Genomic DNA, 27,010 nt, shown 5'->3' on the forward strand with positions numbered 1-27,010 from the left:
TTGGTTTACACGCCTTGGGGATAAACGTCACTGTTAGCTCCCTCGACAGAATCGGTATGCATTATACAAGATAAAAAACAGGCTCAAGTTGGCAATGACACCAACACTAAGCATCGACGTGTTTTGCAGGATAAACTTCCATATAATTGAAGATTCAGCATCAACGCCCAGTAGTGTAACTACGACCCAAACGCTTATTCTGTTTTCGGCTTAAGCTGAAAACACATACAACGTTTGGGTAAAGTTTTGTGTCGTTTTGGCCGTTTTTACACTGTTGGGCATGATGCCGAAAAATTCAAATTAATTTGAAATATATGCCGGCAAACACATCAACGCCGGAATTTGATTTCGGCGTCGCCCTGTTGTTGTTGTTTTTTTGTCATCGCCCAACGCAAAACTTTACTAAAACGTTGTATGTGCTTTCAGCTTTAATTGGTTTGTTTACATTCGGTTTTTCGATATATTGAGGGTTATCAGAACGAAACCCCCTTAAGCAGAAAACAGATATGCACAACGTTTGATCAAAGTTTTGTGTCGTTTTGGCCGTTTTTACACTGTTGGGCATGATGCCGAAAAATTCAAATACATTTGAAATATATATCGACAAACAGATAAACGCTGGACTTTGGTATCGTCGTCGCCCTGTTGTTGTTGTTTTTTCTCGACGCCCAACGCAAAACTTTAATCAAACGTTGTATCTGTTTTCAGCTTTATTGTTTTTGCTCTGTTTCAGAAGCTGCAAGAAGCTACTATTTTCTACTACGATGACTTTTTTCCTTTATGTTATCGAAAAAAAAAAAAAAAATAGTAAAAATTAGTAGATTCTTGCAGTACTGGAGCAGTCCATTTGTCTCTTGCCGTTTCAACTTAAAGGAGAAAGTGAGAAAACCGACGCATTTTGAAATCAATTATTACAAAAAAATTTGATTACAATTAAATGTAATTCGTTCAAACAATATGTGGCTAATTTTCAATTTTCTACATATGTATATATTTCCGTGGCATCAGAGAAGTGTTTTTTTGTGCGGAGTATCTCATATACATTTTATATAATTCTTAATATTTTTTGTATATGTTAACTTGTTTCGTCCAGTTTGAATAGATTGGAGTTTCTTTTTTTTCTATTTTTGTTACAGCTAACTTAGATCTAGACAATATATATTTGTTTTCAAAATAAATTTCATTTAGTTTTCATTTGTTTGGTCTCATTTTTCTCAGTTACATTACGAGATTTATATATAAATTACAACAATAAGCAATACACTTTGTAGCAAAAAATATGAGTATATGTATGTGTACCTACGTGTAAAAATCTTATTTATTTACAAATTTCCTTAGCATTATCTTTTTTAATATCTACACCTTCATTTCAATATTTTTTAAGAAAACAAAAATGTTGAAATTTGTCTTCTTTGTTTTAAACCAAATGGCGCTAGAATTTTGTTGAGAGATAACTTGAAATTTTATGTTAAAATTCTATTTTTGAGACTTTTTAAGAATTTTTTAATAAAATAACTTAACATTTGAGCTGGTGAATAATAACAGCTGAGCTTCTGACTATTAACAGTTGAGATGTTGAATATCAACAACTGAGCTGGTGAACATCAACACCTGAGCTGGTGAATATAAAATGGTCAACTTTACAGGTGAGGGGGAGAAAATCAGCCGCCATGCTGGTGTATAGTAACTGCTGAGCTGGTGAATATCAACAGCTGAACTGGTGAACATCAACAGTTGAGTTGGTGGATATCAACAGCTGAGCTGGTGAATATTAACTGCTCAACTAATGAATATTTTCAGCGGAGCTGTATAAAATCAGCGGCTGATCTGGGAAATAGCAACAGCTGAGCTGATGAACATCAACAGCTGAGCTAGTGAATATCAACAGGTAAGCTGGTGAATATCAACAGCTGAGCAGGTGAATATCAACAGCTGAGCAGGTGAATATCAACAGGTAAGCTGGTGAATATTAACAGTTGAGCTGATGTACATCAGTGGCTGAGCTGGTATCCATCAACAACTGAGCTGATGAATATTAACAGCTGAGGTGGTGAATATCAACAAGCTTGTGAATATCAACAGGTCAGCTGGTGAATATCAACAGCTGAGCTTTTAAACATCAACAGCTGAGCTGGTAAATATCAACAGCTGTGCTGGTGAATATCAACAGGTAAGCTGGTGAATATTAACATTTGAGCTGATGTACATCAGTGGCTGAGCTGGTTTACATCAACAGCTGAGCTGATGAATATAAACAGCAGAGCTTGTAAATATCTACAGCAGAGCTGGTGAATATCAAGAGTTGAGCTGGTGTACATCGACAGCTGAGCTGGTGGATTATAACAGCTGAGGTGGTGAATATCAACAGCTGAGCTTGTGAATATCAACAGCTGAGCTGGTGAATATCAACAGCTGAGCTGGTGAATATTAACAGCTGAGCTGGTGTACATCAACAGCTGAGCTGGTGAATATCAACAGCTGGGCTGGTGAATATCAACAGGTAAGCTGGTGAATATCAACAGCTGAGCAGGTGAATATCAACAGCTGAGCTGGTGAATATCAACAGGTAAGCTGGTGAATATTAACAGTTGAGCTGATGTACATCAGTGGCTGAGCTGGTATCCATCAACAGCTGAGCTGATGAATATTAACAGCTGAGGTGGTGAATATCAACAAGCTTGTGAATATCAACAGGTCAGCTGGTGAATATCAACAGCTGAGCTGGTGAACATCAACAGCTGAGCTTTTAAACATCAACAGCTGAGCTGGTAAATATCAACAGCTGTGCTGGTGAATATCAACAGGTAAGCTGGTGAATATTAACAGTTGAGCTTGTAAATATCTACAGCAGAGCTTGTAAATATCTACAGCAGAGCTGGTGAATATAAAGAGTTGAGCTGGTGTACATCGACAGCTGAGCTGGTGGATTATAACAGCTGAGGTGGTGAATATCAACAGCTGAGCTTGTGAATATTAACAGATGAGCTTTTAAACATCAACAGCTGAGCTGGTGAACATCAACAGCTGAGCTGGAGAACATCAACAGCTGAGCTGGTGAACATCAACAGCTGAGCTGGTGAACATCAACAGCTGAGCTGGTGAATATTCACAGCTGAGCTGGTGAACATCAACAGCTGAGCTGGTGAACATCCACAGCTGAGCTGGTGAACATCAACAGCTGCGCTGGTTAATATCAACAGCTGAGCTGGTGAATACCAACAGCTGAGCTGGTGAATACCAACAGCTGAGCTGGTGAATACCAACAGCTGAGCTGGTGAATATCAACAGCTGAGCTGGTGAACATCCACAGCTGAGCTGGTGAATATCAACAGCTGAGCTGGTGAACATCAACAGCTGAGCTGGTGAACATCAACAGCTGAGCTGGTGAACATCAACAGCTGAGCTGGTGAACATCAACAGCTGAGCTGGTGAACATCAACAGCTGAGCTGGTGAATAACAACAGCTGAGCTGGTTGTTGTTGTTGTAACAGTGTTTTATTATTATGTTTTTATGTTCGTTCTCCTGAGCTGGTGAACCTCAACAGCTGAGCTGGTGAATATGAAGAGCTGAGCTGGTGAATATCAACAGCTGAGCTGGTGAACATCAACAGCTGAGCTGGTGAACATCAACAGCTGAGCTGGTGAATAACAACAGCTGAGCTGGTTGTTGTTGTTGTAACAGTGTTTTATTATTATGTTTTTATGTTCGTTCTCCTGAGCTGGTGAACATCAACAGCTGAGCTGGTGAACATCAACAGCTGAGCTGGTGAACATCAACAGCTGAGCTGGTGAACATCAACAGCTGAGCTGGTGAACATCAACAGCTGAGCTGGTGAACATCAACAGCTGAGCTGGTGAACATCAACAGCTGAGCTGGTGAACATCAACAGCTGAGCTGGTGAATAACAACAGCTGAGCTGGTTGTTGTTGTTGTAACAGTGTTTTATTATTATGTTTTTATGTTCGTTCTCCTGAGCTGGTGAACCTCAACAGCTGAGCTGGTGAATATGAAGAGCTGAGCTGGTGAACATCAACAGCTGAGCTGGTGAACATCAACAGCTGAACTGGTGAATAACAACAGCTGAGCTGGTTGTTGTTGTTGTAACAGTGTTTTATTATTATGTTTTTATGTTCGTTCTCCTGAGCTGGTGAACCTCAACAGCTGAGCTGGTGAATATGAAGAGCTGAGCTGGTGAATATTAACAGCTGAGCTGGTGAACATTAACAGCTGAGCTGGTGTACATCAACAGCTGAGCTGGTGTACATTAACAGCTGAGATGATGAATATTAACAGTTGAGCTTGTGAATATCAACATCTGAGCTTGTGAATATCAACAGGTGAGCTGGTGAATATCAACAGCTGAGCTGGTGTACTTCAATAGCTGAGCTGGTGAATATTAACAGCTGAGCTGGTGAACATTAACAGCTGAGCTGGTGTACATCAATAGTTGAGCTGCTGAATATCAACAGCTGAGCTCATGAGCATCAACAGCTAAGTTGGTGAAAATAAACAGTGGTTAATATTATTTGGTGTCGAACTTATGTTGGTTTGTGTTGTTGTTTTTTAACACTTAAGGCCAGAACAGAATCAATCGTCGCTTGCTTTGCTTGCTTCCCCAAATGTCAAATTATAAAGGAATGTCAGAGCCTCTTTGCAAATCCGCCTCCGTTCTCTTTTAGGAGGCTCTGACATTCCTTTATAATTTGACATTTGGGGAAGCAAGCAAAGCAAGCGACGATTGATTCTGTTCTGGCCTTTAACGCTAACCTCAAAACCAAACGTTTATTCTCTTGTCGGCGGCTTCAGTCCACAACCCCTATGAAAATATATAAATCGCTATCGGCCACCATCACAAGTGCTTGTGTTAAACAACAACAAATGACTCAGCCAAACTAAGGCACACAATAGGTCTGTTCGATAACCAAAAAGTTTGTACATATGTACTTTGTACAAACTTTTACAACATGCTGTTCGATAACAAACTTGTTCAATAAAAGATAAATGAGAAGTTGTTGCAAGTACTTGCAAGAACTTGCAAGAACTTGCAAATGTTTTTTACTTGCGGAGTTATCGAACAGGCCTAATGTGTACATGTGCGTCTGATCTCATCCTTATGCTCTTGAAGTGTGCGCAAATGTGTGTCGCTGCCCATAGCTGATATAAATACATTCAATAGGAACCACCTGCAACCTAAAGCAATTAAAAACTGATATAATTGGGCGCCACTTTGTTGTACCTTTTGTTTTCAGTTAGGTAACTTTTTAGTAATAACGGTATTAGAAGTAAGAAAAAATAAAATCCAAACGAAATAAAATGAATAAAAACAAAAATAAATAAAATAAAATATATAAAATTCATTTAATATTTTGATTTTATTATTTTTTTAAACAATAAATAACTTAATAATATCAACAGCTTAGGCATAAATAAAAGCTTTCTATTTACAAAACTTCTTATTTTCTTTTATATTTTTTCCTACGGGAATTGCAGTGATTGACCGACAGTTTAAATAATTCGAGAAGTTGAAGATGATAGTGTGGGATTTGGTTCTGTAATTTTGTAATATAATAAGTACGTCACTAGTCAGTACAAGTTAAAAGAGATACTAAACTATTCTCCAAAGTTAAAAAAGCTAATCTAAGAAAAGTTCCTAATATCTCAATTCATTAAATGATTAATTTACTCTTCCTGACTGAAGACTCCCCATAGGCTAATTACAATTCACAGACATACGCAAAAATGTACATACATAGTTGTATTTTCAAAATGCATCAAAAATTATAACAACACTGTAATTCTAAATTTTTCTCTTATAAAATTATTTAAATTTTTCTAAGTTTTATATTCTCTTCTTAATTACTAATAATTCTCAATTTTCATAATTACTATTCTTGTTTTGTTTTTTCTTTGTTTACTAAAAATTCAACTATAAGTGTAATTTGTTCGCACTACAATCTACATATATGTATGTAGGTATATTTTTGTTCAGTGTATCCCTTCATTTTTAGCTTTAGTTTGTTTTTGTTGTTGTTTGCCTCTTGTTCGTGAATAATTAAATTAAAGCTTTTCTAGTGTTTTTGGACGGTGGTTTCTGTAACATGTGTTGGTGTTGTTGTTGTGGTCGAGGTTGCTGCCTTTGTGGCAGCCATTGTTGATGCAGGAGGTGGCATTGCTGCCGCTACTATCGTTGGTGCTGTAGTAAAGTGTTCACGTATTATGGCACTAGTCGAGGCACTACGCCGAAATCAACTGCACAGCATATTAAAGAAACCTTTACCTTTTTCGGAACGTGGTGCCATTAACATAGGAACTTGATTTTTGTGACTGACTTTGATCTGAAAACAAAGAAGATGAGGAAGGAATTTTAAAGTAAAGAATTTTAAGGAGAAATTTTAGAACATAAAGAAATAACTGATTGAGCATAAACCGTTGATCTTACGGCGAACATCAACAGTTGAGCTGGTGAACATTAACAGCTGATCTTGTTGAGATTAAAAGCTGATCTGGTGAACATCAACAGCTGAGCTAGGGAATATCAACAGCTGGGCTGCGAAATATCAACAGCTAAGCTGGGGAACATGAACAGCTGAGCTGGTGAACATCAACAGCTGAGCTGGTAAACATTAACAGCTGAGCAGGTTAACATCAACAGTTGAGCTGGTAAGTATCAACAGCTAAGGCGATGAATACAGACAGCTGAGCTGGTGAATATCAACAGCTGAACTGATGAATATCAAGAGCTGAGATGTTGATTATCAAGAGCTGAGATGGTGAATATCAACAGCTGAGTTGTTGATTATCAACAGCTGACATGGTGATTATCAAGTGCTGAGATGGTGAATATCAAGAGCTGAGTTGGTGAATATAAACATCTGAGCTGGTGAATATCAACACCTGAGTTGGTAAGCATCAACAGCTGAGGTGATGAATACAGACAACTGAGCTTGTGAATATCGTCAGCTGAGCAAGTTAACATCAACAGCTGAGCTGGTAAGTATCAACAGCTAAGGTGATGAATACAGACAACTGAGCTTGTGAATATAAACAGCTGAGCTGATGAATAACAACAGCTGAACTGGTGAATATAAACAGCTGAGATGGTGATTATCAAGAGCTGAGATGGTGAATATCAACAGCTGAGATGGTGACTATCAACAGCTGAACTGGTGAATATCAACAGCTGAGCTGGTGAACATCAACAGCTGAGATGGTGATTATAAAGTGCTGAGATGGTGAATATCAAGAGCTGAGTTGGTGAATATAAACATCTGAGTTGGTAAGCATCAACAGCTGAGGTGATGAATACAGACAACTGAGCTTGTGAATATCATCAGCTGAGCAGGTTAACATCAAAAGCTGAGCTGGTAAGTATCAACAGCTAAGGTGATGAATACAGACATCTGAGCTTGTGAATATAAACAGCTGAGCTGGTGAATAGCTTGTGAGCATCAACTGCTGACCATCAAAAGCTGAGTTGGTGAGCTTCAACAGCTACGCTTGTCAGCATCAACGGCTGAGCTGGTGAGCTTAAACAGCTGATCTGGTGAGTTTCCACAGCTGAGCTGCTGAACCTCAATAACTGTTGAGGTGGTGATATTCAACAGCTGAACTGGTGAGCCGAGCTGGGGAGCAACAGCAGAACTTGTGAGCTTCAACAGCAACGCTTGTCAGCATCAACGGCTGAGCTGGTGAGTTTCTACAGCTGAGCTGCTGAACTTAAACAGCTGACGTGGTGAGCTTCAAGAGCTCAGGTGGTGATCTTCAACAGTTGAACTGGAGAGCTACAAGAGCTTAAAAAGCTGAGCTACAATAGCTGAGATGGTGAGCTTTAACAGCTGAGCTGAAGAGCATCAGCAGCTGAGTTGATGAGCTTTAACAGCAATGCTAGTGAGCTTCAACAGCTGAGCTGTGTGCAAATAGCTGTCATTGACATCATTAAGACTAGAGTCTCTATCCTGATGATCTTAAAAATGAGTAAAAAACTTACCGTGCAGGGTTGTTGCATCCAGGGTTCACCATCAATTTGCATAGGAAATGTTTTGCGTGTCTTTATTATCACCTCACTGCACTGGGCAAGCCTGCGGCCAGATGCTCGTAAACCCGTGCGCACCTGGCCCATGTGTAGACAATTTTCCAGGCCAATAACTTCGATTAAACGGTCACCGAAATCTAAAAAAATAGAGATTAAAAATTTTTCTCTCACTTTTTTATGTTTCAGTGTTACAAAAGCCCACCTTGTATGGCCACCGATAGATCGCCGGATGTAAAGCTCGTCGTTGACAATTCCTTATCCGATGATTTAAGCTTCTTGCCTTTGCGAAAGGGTCCCGTGCTTTTGCGTATACGTTTCTGTGACAAATGTTCACCCCATAAATTTGAACCGCCATGGGTGTAGGGAATGTTAAGTAAGGCAATACCCTGTAAATGTGGTCCATTGGCCAAATCCAAGGAGACACCATCACACTGAATGTACCAAAATAGAAAAAAAGATTAATTTATTCATGGTTCTTATGGGGACTAAATTATGCCAAGACATGCCAAAATAAAATTGAAATGTTTTGCAAGAAGATTTTATTATTTGGACAACTTTATTCATAAGCAAATGAAAAAGGTCCATTCGTGTTGTTGTGGTATCCTCTTTTAGTTATGAATTTTTGTATCAACTAAAATGCCAAAGCACGTTTTCGCTACTATGTACGGTACTTACAAATATTTCAATATTCTCATGAAGATTTTTACAAGATGCGGCAAAAGTCTCCGATGTTGCATATTCAAAATACCAGAGTTTATTTTTCATGCGACTGTTGAATTTATGCGGATTCTTTTCACGTTCCAAATGAAATTTAACACAAATTGCGGCATCCTATGGAAGAGAGGGAGAGAGGAAAAGAAAGAAAGGAAGATAAGAGACAAGGCATTGCTAATAAGTTCTAATTAAGAAGGCTAATATAAAATTTTTGAGAAAATTTAATTAGAAGTATTGTTGAGCCATTTTTAAATGCTCATTAATTGTTTGCATTTGGGTTTGAAATATGAGAAGCAAGTTAATTTAAGTGCAATTGACTGTCTGGCATTCCTACATTTAGGCAAATTTAATTAACTTTCAATACAATCTGTTTAGCTGCTTTGTACTCTTGTTAAGCCATATGCTGCGTTTACGTATTGTCAACATTCATACGCAACAATGGGCGCGTTGTTGTTAAGGCAATTACATATCTAAATTGCTAAGAGTAATCGTAAATTTCAAATGAAATGTGTTGCCGGAGTTATTGTAAATGCTTTGATTTCCAGTCGAGTATGGTTTAAAAGTTGAGAATTAACATAGACAAAAGTTTAGGCAATGTAAACAGCTGGGATTTTAGCTGGTAAATACCAATAACAGAGTAGGTGAACATAAACAGCTAATGAATTCCTAACCTAATGATGACAATACACAATACACCCTTCGAGTTCAAAATACACCTGACCTACATATCCCCTACGTAATGAGCCCATAAAGACTAAATGTTCTCTTCACACACAAACAGCGGAGGAAAATGAACTCGAATATTTTCCTCTTGGAAATTACGCATAATAGGATTTATTTTAAAACGTGTGCAATGTATAATTCTCTTACAAAGGCCAGCTCACACAACCCACACAAAATAACTGGCAACATTTTTTTATAGGCAACCCACAGCAACACCAATAAAAATACCAAACCATATGTTGAAACCCTGTAGTGGTGCTGGTGTTATGATTCATGTTCATGTAAAAAAATCTGATAATATTTTTTTTTCTAAAAAACAAAAAGAAAAGTGTTAAAAAAGGTCTAGAATAATTCTTTTTTGTGTCTGCCTTTTTGTTGTTGTTGGTGTTGGGAAACCTAGATCCTTTTGTCCATGGCTTTCAGGGGTTATTTACGTGGGAGCGACATAATAGCTTTTCTGTTGAGTTTTTAACTGTTTTTCCCATGAAGTGCTGTTTTACATCAGCACATTTCTACCACTAAGGCATGTGTAATAAGGTTGTGTAATTTTAGGGATTCTAATATTTATTATTATCTTTCAGCTGCCAAAACTCGAAAAGCACGAAGTTTTGCTTTCATAATTTTTGAAGGCAAAAATATTTATTATATAAACTTGAAAATATAACCCATAAGAATATCACTTGAGCTGAATCGTTGATGATTTCCAGGTATCATATCGTTGTGCATTAATGCTCAGCTGTTGATGATAACCTGCTTTTTATTTTATGTTCACCAACTCCGCTGTAGATGGTCAACTTATGGCCGTTGATGCTCACCTGCTCATGTGATGATGCTCACAAGAATCGCTTATTAATGCCCATAAGCTGAGACAGTGATGCTCATCAACAGAGATAGTGAAGTTCACCAGATGAGGTAATGAAGCTCACCAGCTGAGCTAGTGATGTCCACCAGCTAAGCTACTGATGCACACCAGCTGAACTAGTGATGCTCACCAGTTCAGCTGTTGGTGCTCACCGGCTAAGCTAGTGATGCTCACAGGCTGAGTTAGAGATACTCACCAGCTATGCTATGTTGATGTTCACCAGCTCAGGTGTTGATATTCAAGAGCTCAGCTGTTGATATTCACCAGTTCAGCTGTTGATATTCACCATCTCAGAGGTTAATATTCACCAGTAGTGGAATTCTGTAACACATTTTTTGAGTTACCGACAAATGGCGGTAAAACTAAAACAAAATTATGAATGAAAAGTATCAATAAAAGTTGACAACACTGTTGCTATCGGTAGGACTTAGCGACAGCTTCATTTTTGTTGTTAGCTTACCGAAAATTTTCGTTATATTCACCAGCTCAGCTTTTGATGCTCGGTTTTTGTCCACTCTGGGGAACAGAGTGGATTTTCACCAGTTCAGCTGTTGATGTTCAGCAGCTCAGCTGTTGATGTTCAGCAGCTCAGCTGTTGATATTCACCATCTCAGCTGTTGATATTCACCATCTCAGCTGTTGATATTCAACAGATCAGCTGTTGATGCTAACCAGCTAAGCTGTTCATATTCACCAGCTCAGCTGTTGATATTCACCGGCTCAGCTGTTGATATTCACCAGCTCAGCTGAGCTGACGAACATCAACAGCTGAGCTGGTGAACATCAACGTGAACGTGGGAGAGACATAATAGCTTTGTTGAGTTTTTAACTGTCGTTTCCATGAAGTGCTGTTTCACATCAGCACATTTCTACCACTATGGCATGTACAATAAAGTTGTGTAATTTTAGGGATTATAATATTTATTATTAGCTATCAGCTACCGACACTGGAAAACCACGAAGTTTTGCTTTGATAATTTTTGAAGACAAAAATGTTTATTATATAAAATTGAAAATATTGGTATTTAAAAACATCAACCCATAAGAATATCACTTGAGCTGAATCGTTGATGATTTCCAGGTATCATATCGTTGTGCATTAATGCTCAGCTGTTGAATGTAACATGCTTTTTATTTTATGTTCACCAACTCCGCTGTAGATGGTCAACTGATGGCCGTTGATGCTCACCTGCTCATGTGATGATGCTCACAAGAATCGCTTATTAATGCTCATAAGCTGAGACAGTGATGCTCATCAACAGATATAGTGAAGCTCACCAGATGAGGTAGCGAAGCTCACCAGCTGAGCTAGTGATGTCCACCAGCTGAGCTAGTGATGTTGACCAGCTGAGCTAGTGATGTACACCAGCTGAGCTAGTGATGTACACCAGCTGAGCTAGTGATGTACACCAGTCGAGCTAGTGATGTACACCAGTCGAGCTAGTTCATGCACACCAGCTGAGCTAGTGATGCTCACCAGTTCAGCTGTTGGTGCTCCCCGGCTAAGCTAGTGATGCTCACCGGCTGAGTTAGAGATACTCACCAGCTATGCTATGTTGATGTTCACCAGCTCAGGTGTTGATATTCAAGAGCTCAGCTGTTGATGTACACCAGTTCAGCTGTAGATATTCACCAGCTCTGCTGTAGATATTTATCAGCTCAGCTGTTGGTATTCACCAGCTCTGCAGTAATATTTCATCAACTCAGCTGTTGGTATTCACCAGCTTACCTGTTGATACTCACCATCTCAGCTGTTGATGTTCACCAGCTCAGTTGTTGATATTCACAAACTCAGCTGTTGATGCTCACCAGCCCAGCTGTTGATGCTCACCGGCTCAGCTGTTGACATTCACCAGCTCAGCTGTTGATATTCACCAGCTCAGCTGTTGATATTCACTAGCTCAGGTGTTGACATTCACCAGCTCAGCTGTTGATGTTCACCAGCTCAGCTGTTGATGTTCACCAGCTCAGCTGTTGATATTCACCAGCTCCGCTGTTAATATTCACCAGCTCAGCTGTTGATATTCACCAGCTCAGCTGTTGATATTCACAAGGTCAGCTGTTGATATCCACCAGATCAGCTGTTGATATTCACCAGCTCAGCTGTTGATATTCACCAGCTCAGCTGTTGATGTTCAGCAGCTCAGCTGTTGATGTTCACCAGCTGTTGATATTCAGCTGGTGTTGATATCCAGCTCTGCTGTAGATATTCACCAGCTCAGCTGTTGATATTCACAAGGTCAGCTGTTGATATCCACCAGATCAGCTGTTGATATTCACCAGCTCAGCTGTTGATATTCACCAGCTCAGCTGTTGATGTTCAGCAGCTCAGCTGTTGATGTTCACCAGCTGTTGATATTCAGCTGGTGTTGATATCCAGCTCTGCTGTAGATATTCACCAGCTCAGCTGTTAATATTCACCACCTCAGCTGTTGATGTTCACCAGCTCAGCTGTTGATATTCATCAGTTCAGCTGTCGATATTCACCAGCTCAGCTCTTGATATTCATCAGCTCAGCTGTTGATATTCACCAGCTCAGCTGTTGATGTTCATCAGCTCAGCTGTTGATGTTCATCAGCTCAGCTGTTGATATTCACCAGTTCTACTGTCGATATTCACCAGCTCAGCTCTTGATATTCACCAGTTCAGCTGTTGATATTCACTAGCTCAGCTGTTGATATTCACCAGCTCAGCTGTTGATATTCACCAGCTCAGCTGTTGATATTCACCAGCTCAGCTGTTGATATTCACCAGCTCAGCTGTTGATATTCACCAGCTCAGCCAGTGATGTTCAGCACCTCAGCTATCGATTTTCACCAGCTCAGTTGTTATTATCCAGCACAATTGTTGATGTTCATCAGTTTAGCTGTTGATGTTCGCCAGCTCAGCGGTTTATATTCCCCATCTCAGCTGCTGAGGTTCACAAGCTCAGCTGTTGATGTTCTAAAGCTCAGCTGTTGCTGTTCCCCAGCTCAGCTACTGGTATTCACTAGGTCAGCTGTTAATGATCTCCAGCTCAGTTGTTGATATTCACAAACTCGGCTGTTGATATTTACCGATTCAGCTGTTGATATTCACCAGCTCAGCTGTTGATATCCACCAGATCAGCTGCTGATATTTACCAACTCAACTGTTGATATTCACTAGTTCAGCTGTTGATATTCAGCTCAGCTCTAACGTATTATATTATACCTTAAAACCCTTGGCCTTCTTTCAATTTATGTAATCCCAATAAAATAACATGTCACATCTTGTTAAGCCATTCTCCCAATTTGTTTCTAACCCAAAACCTTTTTGTAAAATTAAATAAATTATCTTTTTAAATAAATGCTTATGGAAATTTTAACCCATTTTCTTATTAAAATGTAATCCTAGTTTATGCCTTACCATACCATGTAATTGGCATCTTTACGACAGACCATAACGAATTCAAAACCATCTCCCGTAAGACATTTATTTTCTACTTGATTTTCATTGCCCTAAATTAGATACGGTTATAAAAGAAATAGAACGTAATAAAGGGAAAAAGCCTACATCTAAAGCAAAGGCAATAACAACAATCAATTCCTTAACACACCTACCTATCAAAGAAGTTACCTAACTACATAGACTTTATGTGTCCCAATGGGAGGATACAACCCAACGAAAGAAGAAATACTTTCCCCCTTATTTTAAGCTTATCAAAGATGCTGCACCGCCACCACATTAAAATGAGTTAAATCTTGGCAAACAACTCCAAGACAACAAACTTTGTTTTCATGACAATAAAGCTGGTGATGATGATGACGATAATGATGATGAAGAAGGGGATGCTGATAAGCTGTTATACCCCCCAAAGTAATTCTAAACATTTCGATTTGTTTTGTGTGTCTCTGACTGTGGCTTGTTTGTGCCATCTATCTATCCATTTTGCGAATTGTTTGGTTAAACTTTTTGTGTTTTCTTGTTTCGCTTCGAGGGGAGAGAAGTTGAAACATTTTTACGCTTTAACACATTTGCCATTGTAAATAAATTGACTAATTACTAAAGAGTTGAAAATTCTCTGTAAGTGTATGTGTGTTCAAGGGGTAAAATGACAAAAGTATTTGTAAAGATAAAAGGAAGACACAAACACACACACAATTAGTTTACGCCACGGTAAAGATGTTAACAGTTAAAGGAAGCTTACAGATAAAATAAGACAAATTGCGCTAGGAAATTGTTTGTAAAGAAAAGAATACCACCAATATGTCAATCCACATACACATGTATGTACCTTCGTTGTTATCTTTAAAAGAACAAAATGGGTTTGAAAATAATCAAGAACAACCCAAAAAGTTTCATTGTAAATTTCCGTTGGGAAAGCAATTTAACTTCAATTACAACAATCTCATGAGTATTTACTGAAAGAAAACAACAAAGCTGATTGGGAAATGAGGTGAACCGCATTAAAACGTAACGGTAGGGAACATTTACATACCATGTGGTTGGTGAACATTAACAATTAAAATCCCTAAGCTCCTAAATAAAAGAAACTAAGTTGCTAAACATAGACAAACAAACATCAACTGCTGATCCGGTAAACTTTATCAGCTGTGCTGGTGAACATGAACAGCTGAGCTGGTGAATATTAACAGCTTATTTGGTTAACATCCACAATAGAGCTGGTAAATATCAACAACTGAGTTGGTGAATATCAACAGCTGAGCTGGTGAATATCAACAGCTGAGCTGGTGAACAGCAACAGCTGAGCTGGTGAACAGCAACATCTGAGCTGGTGAATACGAACAGTTTACCTGGTGAATATCAACAGCTGAGCTGGTTGGTTTGCATCAACAGCTGAGTTGGTGAATAACTGAGCAGGTGAATATCAACAGCTGAGCTGGTGAATATCAACAGCTGAGATAGTGATTATCAACAGCTGTGATGGTGATTATCAAGGGCTGTGATGGTGAATATCAACAGTTGAGCTGGTGAATGTCAACAGCTAAGCTAGTGAATACTAACAGCTGAGTTGGTGAATATCAACAGCTGAGATGATAACTATCAAGAGCTCTTATGATGAATATTAACAGCTGAGTTGGTGAATGTCAACAGCTGAGCTGGTGAATGTCAACAGCTGAGCTGGGGAACATCAACAGCTGAGCTGGTGAAAGTCAACAGCGGAGCTGGTGAAAGTCAACAGCTGAGCTGGTGAACGTCAACAGCTGAGCTGGTGAACATCAACAGCTGAGTTTGTGAATATCAACAGCTTAACTGGTAAATATCAAGAGCTGAGGTGGTGATTATCAAGAGCTGAGCTGGTGAATGTCAACATCTGAGCTGGTAAGCATCAACAGCTGAGCTGATGTATACAGATGGTGAATGTCAACAGCTGAGCAAGTGAATCTCAACAGCTGAGCTGGTGAATGTCAACAGCGCTGGTGAATATCAACAACTGAGTTGCTGAATATCAACAGCTGAGCTGGTGAATATCAACAGCTGAGATGGTGATTATCAAGAGCTGAGCTGGTGAATGTCAACATCTGAGCTGGTAAGCATCAACAGCTGAGCTGATGTATACAGATGGTGAATGTCAACAGCTGAGCAAGTGAATCTCAACAGCTGAGCTGGTGAATGTCAACAGCTGGGCTGGTGAATACTAACAGCTGAGCTGGTGAATATCAACAGCTGAGATGGTAATTATAAAGAGCTTAGTTGGTGAATATCAACAGCTGAGATGCTAACTATAAAGAGCTGTTATGGTGAATATCAACAGCTGAGCTGGTGAATGTCAACAGCTGAGCAGGTGAGTCTCAACAGCTGAGCTGGTGAATGTCAACAGCTGAGCAGGTGAATATCAACACCTGAGCTGGTAAGCATCAACAGCTGAGCTGATGAAAACAGACAACTGAGCTTGTGAATATTAACAGCTTAACTGGTGTATATCAACAGCTGAGATAGTGATTATCAAGAGCTAAGATGGTGAATATCAACAGCTGAGTTGGTGAATATCAACAGCTGAAATGGTGATTATCAAGAGCTGTGATGGTGAATGTCAACAGTTGAGCTGGTGAATGTCAAAAGCTGAGCTGGTGAATATCAACAACTGAGATGGTTATTATCAAGAGCTGAGCTGGTGAATATCAACACCTGAGCTGGTAAGCATCAACAGCTGAGCTGATGAATACAGACAACTGAGCTTGTGAATATTAATAGCTGAGATGTTGATTATCAAGAGCTGTGATGGTGAATATCAACAGTTGAGCTGGTGAATGTCAACAGCTGGGCTGGTGAATACTAACAGCTGAGCTGGTGAATATCAACAGCTGAGATGGTAATTATAAAGAGCTGAGTTGGTGAATATCAACAGCTGAGCTGGTGAATATCAACACCTGAGCTGGTAAGCATCAACAGCTGAGGTGGTGATAGTCAACAGCTGAGCTGGTGAAAGTCAACAGCTGAGCTGGTGAGCATTAATAGCTGAGCTGGTGAATACCAACAATTGGGCTTGTGAATATCAACAACTGAGCTGGTAAATATCAACACCTGAGCTGATGAATATCAACACCTGAGCTGATGAATATCAACACCTGAGCTGGTAAGCATCAACAGCTGCGCTGATGAATACAGACAACTGACTTTGTGAATATTAACAGCTGAGCTTGTGAATATCAACAGCTGAACTGGTGAATATCAACAGCCGAGATGGTGATTATCAAGAGCTAAGATGGTGAATATCAACAGCTGAACTGGTGAACATCAAACAACTGAACTGGTGAATATCAACAGCTGATATGGTAATTATCAAGAGCTGTGATGGTGAATATCAACAGCTGAGCTGGTGAATGTCAACAACTGAGCTAGTGAATGTCAACAGCTGAGCTGGTGAACATTAACAGCTGAGATGGGGAACATCAACTGCTGAGCTGGTGAACTCCAACAGCTGTGCTGGTGAATACCAACAATTGAGCTGGTGAATATCAACAACTGAGCTGGTGAATATCAACACCTGAGCTGATGAATATCAACACCTGAGCTGGTAAGCATCAACAGCTGCGCTGATGAATACAGACAACTGAGCTTATGAATATTAACAGCTTAGCTTGTGAATATCAACAGCTGAACTGGTGAATATCAAGAGCTGAGGTGGTGATTATCAAGAGCTGAGATGGTGAATATCAACAGCTGAGCTGGTGAACATTAACGGCTGAGCTGGTGAACATCAAGAGCTGAGGTGGTAAACATCAACGGTTGAACCGGTGAACGTTCAACAGCTGAGCTTGTGAACGTCAACAGCTGAGCTGGTGAATAGCAACAGGTAGGCGTGTATAAAGATTAAGCTCTCTATATCCTTCTACATTTACAGTTATCAGTGTTTGTATAAGGTAATACTTAGCTATTAACGTTACAGTGTATTTTTATACCCTACACCACTATGTGGGGAGGGTATTATAAGTTGGTTTTGGCCAAAAAGTTTGTAACGCATCGAAATAATGGTCGTAGACCCATACTTATATATATCAAAATGAATGTCTCGACGAGCTGAGTCGATCTGGCTATGTGTGTCCGTCCGTCAGTCCGTCCGTCCGTCCGTCTGTCCGTCTGTCCATCTAAACCTTGTAATCACGCTACAGGCCTCAATTTTGATCGGATCGTCACGAAATTTTGGATGTTGATGGGGGTCCCGGAGGGGAAGAAGCCTATTGATTTTGGTGATGGTCGGATAATATTTAGGGGTCGGAAAGGGCAAAAAACTTAGGTGGATAAAAAGACAACGTTTTTTTCCAAAGCCAATATCTCAGCTTCTATATGGGTATACCAAAAGCAAAACCTGACAATGAAAGCAGAAAATATCATCTTTCTAATGATGTAAAGCAGGTGCTCGTAGGTGATTCAACAACGAAGATATCGCAATAGTAGCAAATAAAACCCCAATTTTCATTTTTGCGATTTTAATTATATTGACTATGAAAGCAAAAGATCCCGTCTTTACAATGATGCAAACTAGGTCGGCGTAGGTAACCAACTACCGGAGATATCGCAATAGTCGGTAATACATCCCATTTTTCTATTTTTTTGGAAATCACACTAGTGGTCGCAATATTGATCGGATCGTCACGAAAATTTCAGGGTTAATGGGGGTCTCACAGATGAAGAAGCATATTGATTTTGGTGATGGTCGGATAATATTTAGGGGTCGGAATGGGCAAACACTTATTTGGAGAAAAGTCAACATTTTATTTCAAAGCCAATATCTCTGTTTCTTTAAGAGGTATATCAAAAGCAAAACCTGGAAAGGAAAGTAGAAAATATCACCTTTACAACGGTGTAAAGCAGGTTGTCGTAGGTGGTCAAATAGCAAAGATATGGCAATAGCCGATAACGCATCCCATTTTCCGATTTTTTTGTAATCACGCTACAGGTCGCAATTTTGATCGGATGGACATAAAATTTTGGGGGTTAATGGGGGTCCCAAAAAGAAAGAAGCCTATTGATTTTGATGATGATCGGATAATATTCAGGGGTCGGAATGGGCAAACACTTATTTGGAGAAAGGTCAACGTTTTATTTCAAAGCCAATATCTCTGTTTCTTTAAGAGGTATATCAAAAGCAAAATCTGGCAAGGCAAGTAGAAAATATCACCTTTACAACGATGTAAATCAGGTTGTCATAGGTAGTCAAATAGCTGAGATATGACAATAGTCGATAATGCATCCCATTTCCGATTTTTTTTTAATCACGCCACAGGTCGCAATTTTGATCGGATCGTCACGAAAGTTTAGGGGTTAATGGGGGTCCCACAGAGGAAGAAGCCTTGTGATTTTAATGATGGTCGGATAATATTCAAGGGTCGGAATGGGCAAAAACTTATTTGGAGAAAAGGTCTACGTTTTATTTCAAAGCCAATATCTCTGTTTCTTTAAGAGGTATATCAAAAGCAAAAGCAAAAAGAAAATATCACCTTTACAACGATGTAAAGTAGGTTGTCATAGCTGCTCAAACAACAGAGATATCGCAATAGTCGGTAATGCATCCCATTTTCCGATTTGTTTGTAATCACGCTACAGGTCGCAATTTTAATCGGATCGTCACGAATTTTTTGGGAGTTGATGCGGGTCCCACATAGGAAGAAGCCTATTGAAGGTGGTCAAACAAGGGAGATACCACAATAGTCGGTAATGCATCCAATTCTTCCATTTTTTTTCAATCAAGCTACAGGTCGTAATTTTGATCGGGTGGTCACGAAATTTTGGTTGCTTATGGGGGTCCCAGAGACAGAGAGGCATATTTTTTTGGTGGTAGTCGGTTTATATTCCCTAAAAGAAATGTTTACCAGTGAAAAGCTTATGCACAGGGGTAGTGGTGTAGGGTATCACATGGTCGGCCCCGTCCCGACTATAGCCTTTGCACACTTGTTCATAATGTAAAACTAAGTTTAAAGGCCAACAAAAGACAAAAAGTTTTCCAATATGTGTTTTATAAATATATGTAAACAAATTTAATAGTTCTACTACTTCGTTTGTTTTTAACCATAAGTTAAGTGGTTGCTTGGCCTGATACATATGTATTATCCACTATATATAAAATATACCCACCCACCAACACTACATGCTCCATGAGAAAAGATTACAAACTATATATACCAGATTTTATTCACAATCCTCCATATTTCCTCATTTAAAGATTCCATCTATGGGAATATTGCTGCTGCCTCTGCTGCTCATCTCAAATTCATAGTGACACTCAACCAACATACAGCCTGAAGAGGAGACATTTAAAGTTATCCGCATTTGGTAAAGTCTTAAGTATAAAAGCAACAACAACAACAACAAAACTAACGAGAAAAACTAAACCAACAAAAGTTAAGAGGAAATGGCTCAGCACAAAAACAAAACAAAAAAAAAAAAAATGTAGAACGTGTGCAACACTAATGTTAATGCCACGAACACATAACAGCCAACAAATTCCATTCTTTCAATGTGTCACATGAGTCGTTCGCTGCGCTACGCACAGCAGCAGCTGGAGCCGCAGCAGCATGACTTTGAACACCACTGAAGAGCTGACATTACCATTGTAGAGTCATAGTATTTAATGTCACAACTTGACATTAAGTGCAAACATGGGATTTCCATTTGCTTTTCTTGGGTCTCAAATATAGATCTATGATGGGTTTTGCGTATGCGAATATCTTGTGTGGGTGGGGGTGCGTATGTATGTGTGTTTGAGCCATATGCGTCCGCTTCTAAGACAAGTATAAATATCCTAGACTGGCATTTTCGTTCAAATGCCAACTCATTTTTCTTTGCTTGTCCTAGAACTCCCTAAATATGGCTATGGCTGACTCCATGCTGCCGCTATTATTTTAGAGGTCATTGAGGGTAATAAAATTACACTTACAGAGAGCAGTCCAGTGAATGCTTACGCTTGGAGAAGCCAAATGTTTTCCAAGCTAAATAAGACAATCAAAAATATGTGAAGCCTTAAAAATAGAGGATGTAAATAACAGTCAAGAGCTGATCAGATGGAGCACAACATCTTATCGGATGCAAATCATCAGCAGAAAAATCTCAACAAATCTGTACAGAAAAATCTCAAAATTTGAACATCAGCAGGTGAGCTTGTGACCAGCAACAAACGGAGCTGGTAAATATTAACAGCTCATTTGGTGAATATCAACAGCTGAGCTGGGGAATATCAACAGCTGAGCTGGGGGATATCAATAGCTGAGCTGGGGAATGTCAACAGCTAAGCTGGTAAATATCAACAGCTGAGCTGATAAATATCAACAGCTGAGCTGGGGAATGTCAACAGCTGAGCTGGAAAATATCAACAGCTCAGCTTGTGAATATCAAGAGTTGAGCTGTGGAATATCAACAGCTGGGCTAGTTAATATCAACAGTTGAGCAGGAGAATATCAACAGCTGAACTGGGGAATATCAACAGCTGAGCTGGGGAATGTCAACAGCTGAGCTGGGGAATATCAACAGCTGGGCTAGTGAATAGCAACAGTTGAGCAGGAGAATATCAATAGCTTAGCTGGTAAATATCAACAGCTGAGCTGGGGAATGTCAACAGCTGAGCTAGTGAATATCAACAGCTGTGCTGGTGAATATCAACAGCTGAGCTGGGGAATATCTACAGCTGAGCTGGGGAATATCAACAGCTAAGCTGAGGAATATCAACAGCTGAGATGGGGAATATCTACAGCTGAGCTGGGGAATATCAACAGCTAAGCTGAGGAATATCAACAGCTGAGCTGGTGAATATCAACAGCTGAGCTGGGGAATATCTACAGCTGAGCTGGGGAATATCAACAGCTAAGCTGAGGAATATCAACAGCTGAGCTGGTGAATATCAACAGCTGAGCTGGGGAATATCAACAGCTGAGCTGGGGAATATCTACAGCTGAGCTGGGGAATATCAACAGCTGAGCTGGTGAATATCAACAGCTGAGCTGGGGAATATCAAAAGCTGAGCTGGGGAATATCAACAGCTGAGCTGGGGAATATCTACAGCTGGGCTAGTGAATATCAAGAGTTGAGCAGGAAAATATCAACAGCTGAGCTGGTGAATATCAACAGCTGAGCTGGGGAATGTCAACAGCTGAGCTGGTAAATATCAACAGCTGGGCTAGTGAATATCAAGAGTTGAGCAGGAAAATATCAACAGCTGAGCTGGGGAATATCAACAGCTGAGCTGGGGAATATCAACAGCTGAGCTGGGGAATATCAACAGCTGATTTGGTGAATATCAACGGTTGAGTTGGTGAATATAAACAGCTGATGTGGTGAATATCAACAGATGAGGTGGTGAATATTAACAGCTGAGCTGGTAAATATCAACAGCTGAGCTGGTAAATATCAACAGCTGTGTTGGTGAATGTCAACAACTGAGCTGGGGAATATCAACAACTGAGCTGGGGAATATCAACAGCTGGGCTAGTGAATATCAAAATCTGAGCAGGAGAATATCAACAACGGGTTTGGTGAATATCAGAAGCTGATTTGGTGAATATCAACAGTTGATTTATCGAATATCAACAGCTGATTTGGTGAATATCAACAGCTCAGCTTGTGAATATCAAGAGTTGAGCTGGTGAATATCAACAGCTGATTTGGTGAATATCAACGGCTGAGTTGGTGAATATCAACAGCTGATTTGGTGAATAGCAACAGCTGAGCTGGGGAATGCCAACAACTGAGCTGGGGAATGCCAACAGCTGATCTGGGTAATATCAACATCAGAGCTGGTGAATATCAACAACTGAGCTGGGGAATATCAACAGCTGGGCTAGTGAATATCAACAGCGAGCTGGTTTGGTGAATATCAGAAGTTGATTTGGTGAATGTAAACAGCTGATTTATCGAATATCAACAGCTGATTTGGTGAATATCAACAGCTCAGCTTGTGAATATCAAGAGTTGAGCTGGTGAATATCAACAGCTGATTTGGTGAATATCAGCGGCTGAGTTGGTGAATATCAACAGCTGAGCTGGTGAATATCAACAGCTGAGTTGGTGAATATCAACTCTTGAGGTGGTGAATATCAACATCTGAGCTGGCGAATTTCAAGAGCTGAGATGGTGAATTTCAGCTGCTGAGTTGGTGAATATCAACAGCTGAGTTGGTGAATATCAACAGCTAAGTTGGTGAATATCAACAGCTGACCTGGTGAATAACAACAGCTGAGTTGGTGAATATCAACAGATGTAGTGAACATCAACAACTGTGAATATCAACTCCTGATTTAGTGAATATCAATAGCTGATTTGGAGAATATCAACAGCAGAGCTGGGGAATATCAACAGCTGGGATAGTGATGGATATCAACAGCTGAGCTTATGAATATCCAGAGTTGAGCTGGTGAATATCAACAGCTGATTTGGTAAATATCAGAAGCTAATTTGTTGAATATCAACACCTGAGTTGGGGAATGTCAGCAGCTGAGCTGAGTAATATCACCAGCTGATGTGGTGAATATAAACAACTGAGATGATGAATATCAACAACTGAGCTGGTGAATATCAACAGCTGAGATGTTGAATTTCAGCAGCTGAGTTGGTGAATATCAACAGCTGAGTTGGTGAATATCAAGAGCTGAGCTGGTGAACATCAACAGATGACGTGGTGAATATCATATAATCATATGAACTGGCGATCTTCAACAGCTGGACCGGTGCTGCTGATCCACATTGATGGATAAAATTATGCACCTTTATGGATAAATATATCAACTTTAATGAATAACATTATCTTGATTGATGGATAAAAATAATCACGTTATTGGAAAAAAATATCCACATTGGTGGATAAAATTATCCACTTTGTTGAATATAATTATCCACATTGGTGGATAAATTTATCAACATTGGTGGCTACAATTATCAACTTTGGTGGATAAAATTATACACATTGGTGCGTAAAATTATCTTTGTTGGTGAATATAATTATGCATGTTGTCGATAAAGTTATCCACATTGGTGGATAAAATTATCCAACCTTGCTGATGGATCAAATTACCCTCGTTGGTGGATCAAATTATCCACGTTCGTGGATCAAATTATCCATTTACGTGGATGATCCAGGTGGATAAAATTATCCACATTGGTGAATAAAATTATCCACATTAGTGAATAAAATTATCCACGTTAGTGGATAAAATTATCCACGTTGGTTGATAAAATTATCAGTAAGGTGGATAAAATTATCCACGCTGGATAAAATTATTCATTTTGGAGGACAGAATTATCCACGTTGATGGATAAAATTACACATGTTCGTGAATATAATTATACACGTTGTTGAATAAAATTATCCACGATGAAGGATAAAATTATCCACGTTGGTGGATAAAATTATCAGCCAGGTGGATTTTATCCACGTTGGTGGATAAAATTATCCATTTTGGAGGACAGAATCATTCACAGTGGTGTATAAAATTATCCACGTTAGAGGATAAAATTATCCACGTTGGAGGATAAAATTATCCACGTTGGAACATAATATTATCCACGTTGGAGGATAAAATTATCCACGTTAATGGATAAAATTATCCTCTTTAGTGGATAAAATTATCCACAATGGTTGATACAATTATCTACGTTGGTGGATAAAAGTATCCACATTGGTGGATACAATTATCCACATTGGTGAATGGAATACATGGATAATTATCCACATTGGTGGATAAAATTATCCAGGCGGTGGAAAAAATTATAAACATTGCCACTTTGGTGATTAAAGTATCCACCTCTCTGGATACAATTATCCACGTTGGTGGATAAAATTATCTTCATTGGTGAATATAATTATCCACGTTGGTGGATAAAATTATGCACGTTGGTGAATATAATTATCCCCATATTGGTGGATAAAATTATAAACGTTGCCACTTTGGTGGATAAAAGTATCCACGTCCCTGGATACAATTGTCCACGTCTCTGGATACAATTATCCACGTTGGTGTATGAAATCATGCACATTGGTGGATAAAATTATCCTAATTGGTGGATACAATTATCCACGTTGGTGAATATAATTATCCACGTTGGTGGATAAAATTATCCTCATTGGTGAATATAATTATCCACGTTGGTGGATAAAATTATGCACGTTGGTGAATATAATTATCCCCACATTGGTGGATAAAATTATAAACATTGCCACTTTGGTGATTAAAGTATCCACCTCTCTGGATACAATTATCCACGTTGGTGAATATAATTATCCACGTTGGTGGATAAAATTATCCTCATTGGTGAATATAATTATCCACGTTGGTTGATCAAATTATCCACATTGGTGGATAAAATTATAAACATTGCCACTTTGGTGGATAAAAGTATCCACGTCCCTGAATACAATTATCCAAGTCTCTGGATACAATTATCCACGTTGGTGTATGAAATTATGCACATTGGTGGAAAAAATTATCCACACTTTGGTGGATGCAATTATCCACATTTGTGGATATAGTTATCCCTATTGGTGGATACAGTTATTCACGTTGGTGAATGTAATTATCCACCTTGGTGGATAAAATTATCCACGTTCGTGGATAATTTTACCATTCTTCATGAAGTGTATAAAATGGTGCATTTTATAGAGATTTTATGTTTCCATTTTCCTCATTCAACGACCACTAACTGTACGTGACCAATATCTAAATATGTGTACCCACACATACATATATTTAAGAACAAATATCTGCATGCTTTTATTTACATTCACTTTAAGTGCTTTTCTTATGACATGACAAATTCCTCACATTATAGCCCAAAATGTTTCTCTGAATGACCAGTGGTGAAATTTTGGTAAAAAGAAAATGGCCCTTGGCAAAGAAGGAATGGAATGCGTCATGTGTGTGTGGGACACACAACATTCCCTTGTATGGATTTTGCTGCTATCCTTTTGTGTACATATTTATGTAAACATTACAAATATCTTTATTGTTCTCAGTCTACTTGACTTGCTCGCTTCTTTCTTACTATTGGTGTTGATGCGAATGGGTGTGTGTGCGTATGTGTGTGTATGCGTGTGTGTGTTTCTGTTGACCATATTAAATATTTACAATCTCATCTTGTAAATCTTTAAACGAAAGTTAAATGTTTCATTTAGTTAAATCCCCAATCACAACAACAACAACAGGAGCTCAAAGGACGACATATCATTGAGAAGAAGTCCTTTGAATTGTTGTTTTTCCTATGGGATTTTTTATTTTTTTTGATAGGGTATAGCTTTTGTTATTTTTTCAGAGAAAATTCCATTTGAATTGGTTTATTTTGGTAGGGATTTATTGGGATAAGGAAATGGTTTTTGTTGTCTCTTGTTGTGAATGTTGAATGACCAAAGATAAAGTGTTGAAATTGGTCCATTTGTGTTGAGGGACATCTGTATCTGTATTGTCATCATTCAAGTTAAACACAATTGCCATTTGTGTTTATGTTTGTCATTTTTACATAATTCAAAATAGGCTATTTTATGGGCAGATTAGCACACCTGGTTATAAACCTTGTATTGTGGACCATAAGATAAGATTTATTATTGACCATTTGCAGAGCAAATATTAGAAAGTCATTCTTTTGTTCTTTTTTTAAGGGTTCAACAGGAATTTGTGAATGAATATCTCCCTAAAAATGCTTTCTGTTTCTAATATCCTGTCCATATAGACACCAAATTTTTTTCATATTATTTTTCCTCTATGTATTCCTAGCCTTAACATTTCATTTCCGAGCAATTTGCATTTTTTGTTAGTTCCTGCCCAGATTTCTTTTTGGTTCCTTTACAATGCATGTCCAACATGCCACAGCAATGTGATGAAGATAAGGCAAATTGTGACAACCACAAGACAAAGTTTAAGCTTCTTGCAAAACTGTAGATGACAACTGAAAGATAACAGACTCAACTTCAATACCAAGAAGGCATAAAAAAAGTTCCTCACAAATTGCAATTCAGGCCTTTGGAAGAAACTTTGATGTTTGTTCTTTTGAGAATTAGTGGGCTTTGTTTTACTTCCTCTCCCTCCCCCACGTCTGATGTGATTTTTTGTCAAATGCTTTTTTGAAAAGTTATGGCATGTGACGTATTTTAGATCTAAAATTTTTTTCTTGGGTGATGCCTTTGAAAAATTGCATTCATAGTTTCTTTCTTTTTGTCTAAACTTGAATGCAAAATGACATCACAGACCAATGTGGCAAAAAGTGAAGCAGAGAAGTG

The 27,010-nt window shown here is 38.9% G+C and overlaps 1 protein-coding gene across 6 annotated transcripts in view; it reads right to left on the reverse strand.

Moving 5' to 3' along the window:
* Positions 1 to 5,349: 5,349 nt before the first annotated feature.
* The window catches only part of Dgk (diacyl glycerol kinase 1), a 410,387-nt gene continuing 388,726 nt past the window's right edge, over positions 5,350 to 27,010 (reverse strand). For all 6 annotated transcript variants that reach the window (XM_073990829.1, XM_073990828.1, XM_073990827.1 and 3 more), the window contains 4 exons: positions 8,709 to 8,864; positions 8,236 to 8,464; positions 7,989 to 8,170; positions 5,350 to 6,336 (listed from right to left, as the gene is read on the reverse strand). In XM_073990829.1, coding sequence (XP_073846930.1) covers positions 6,247 to 6,336; positions 7,989 to 8,170; positions 8,236 to 8,464; positions 8,709 to 8,864 — 657 coding nt within the window. In that variant the 3' untranslated portion in view covers positions 5,350 to 6,246. The remainder of the gene's footprint in view (positions 6,337 to 7,988; positions 8,171 to 8,235; positions 8,465 to 8,708; positions 8,865 to 27,010) is intronic.

Source organism: Musca autumnalis, unplaced genomic scaffold (assembly GCF_047663935.1).
Source record: "Musca autumnalis isolate F117 unplaced genomic scaffold, ASM4766393v1 scaffold_5, whole genome shotgun sequence".
In the NCBI taxonomy this organism is placed as follows: domain Eukaryota; kingdom Metazoa; phylum Arthropoda; class Insecta; order Diptera; family Muscidae; genus Musca; species Musca autumnalis.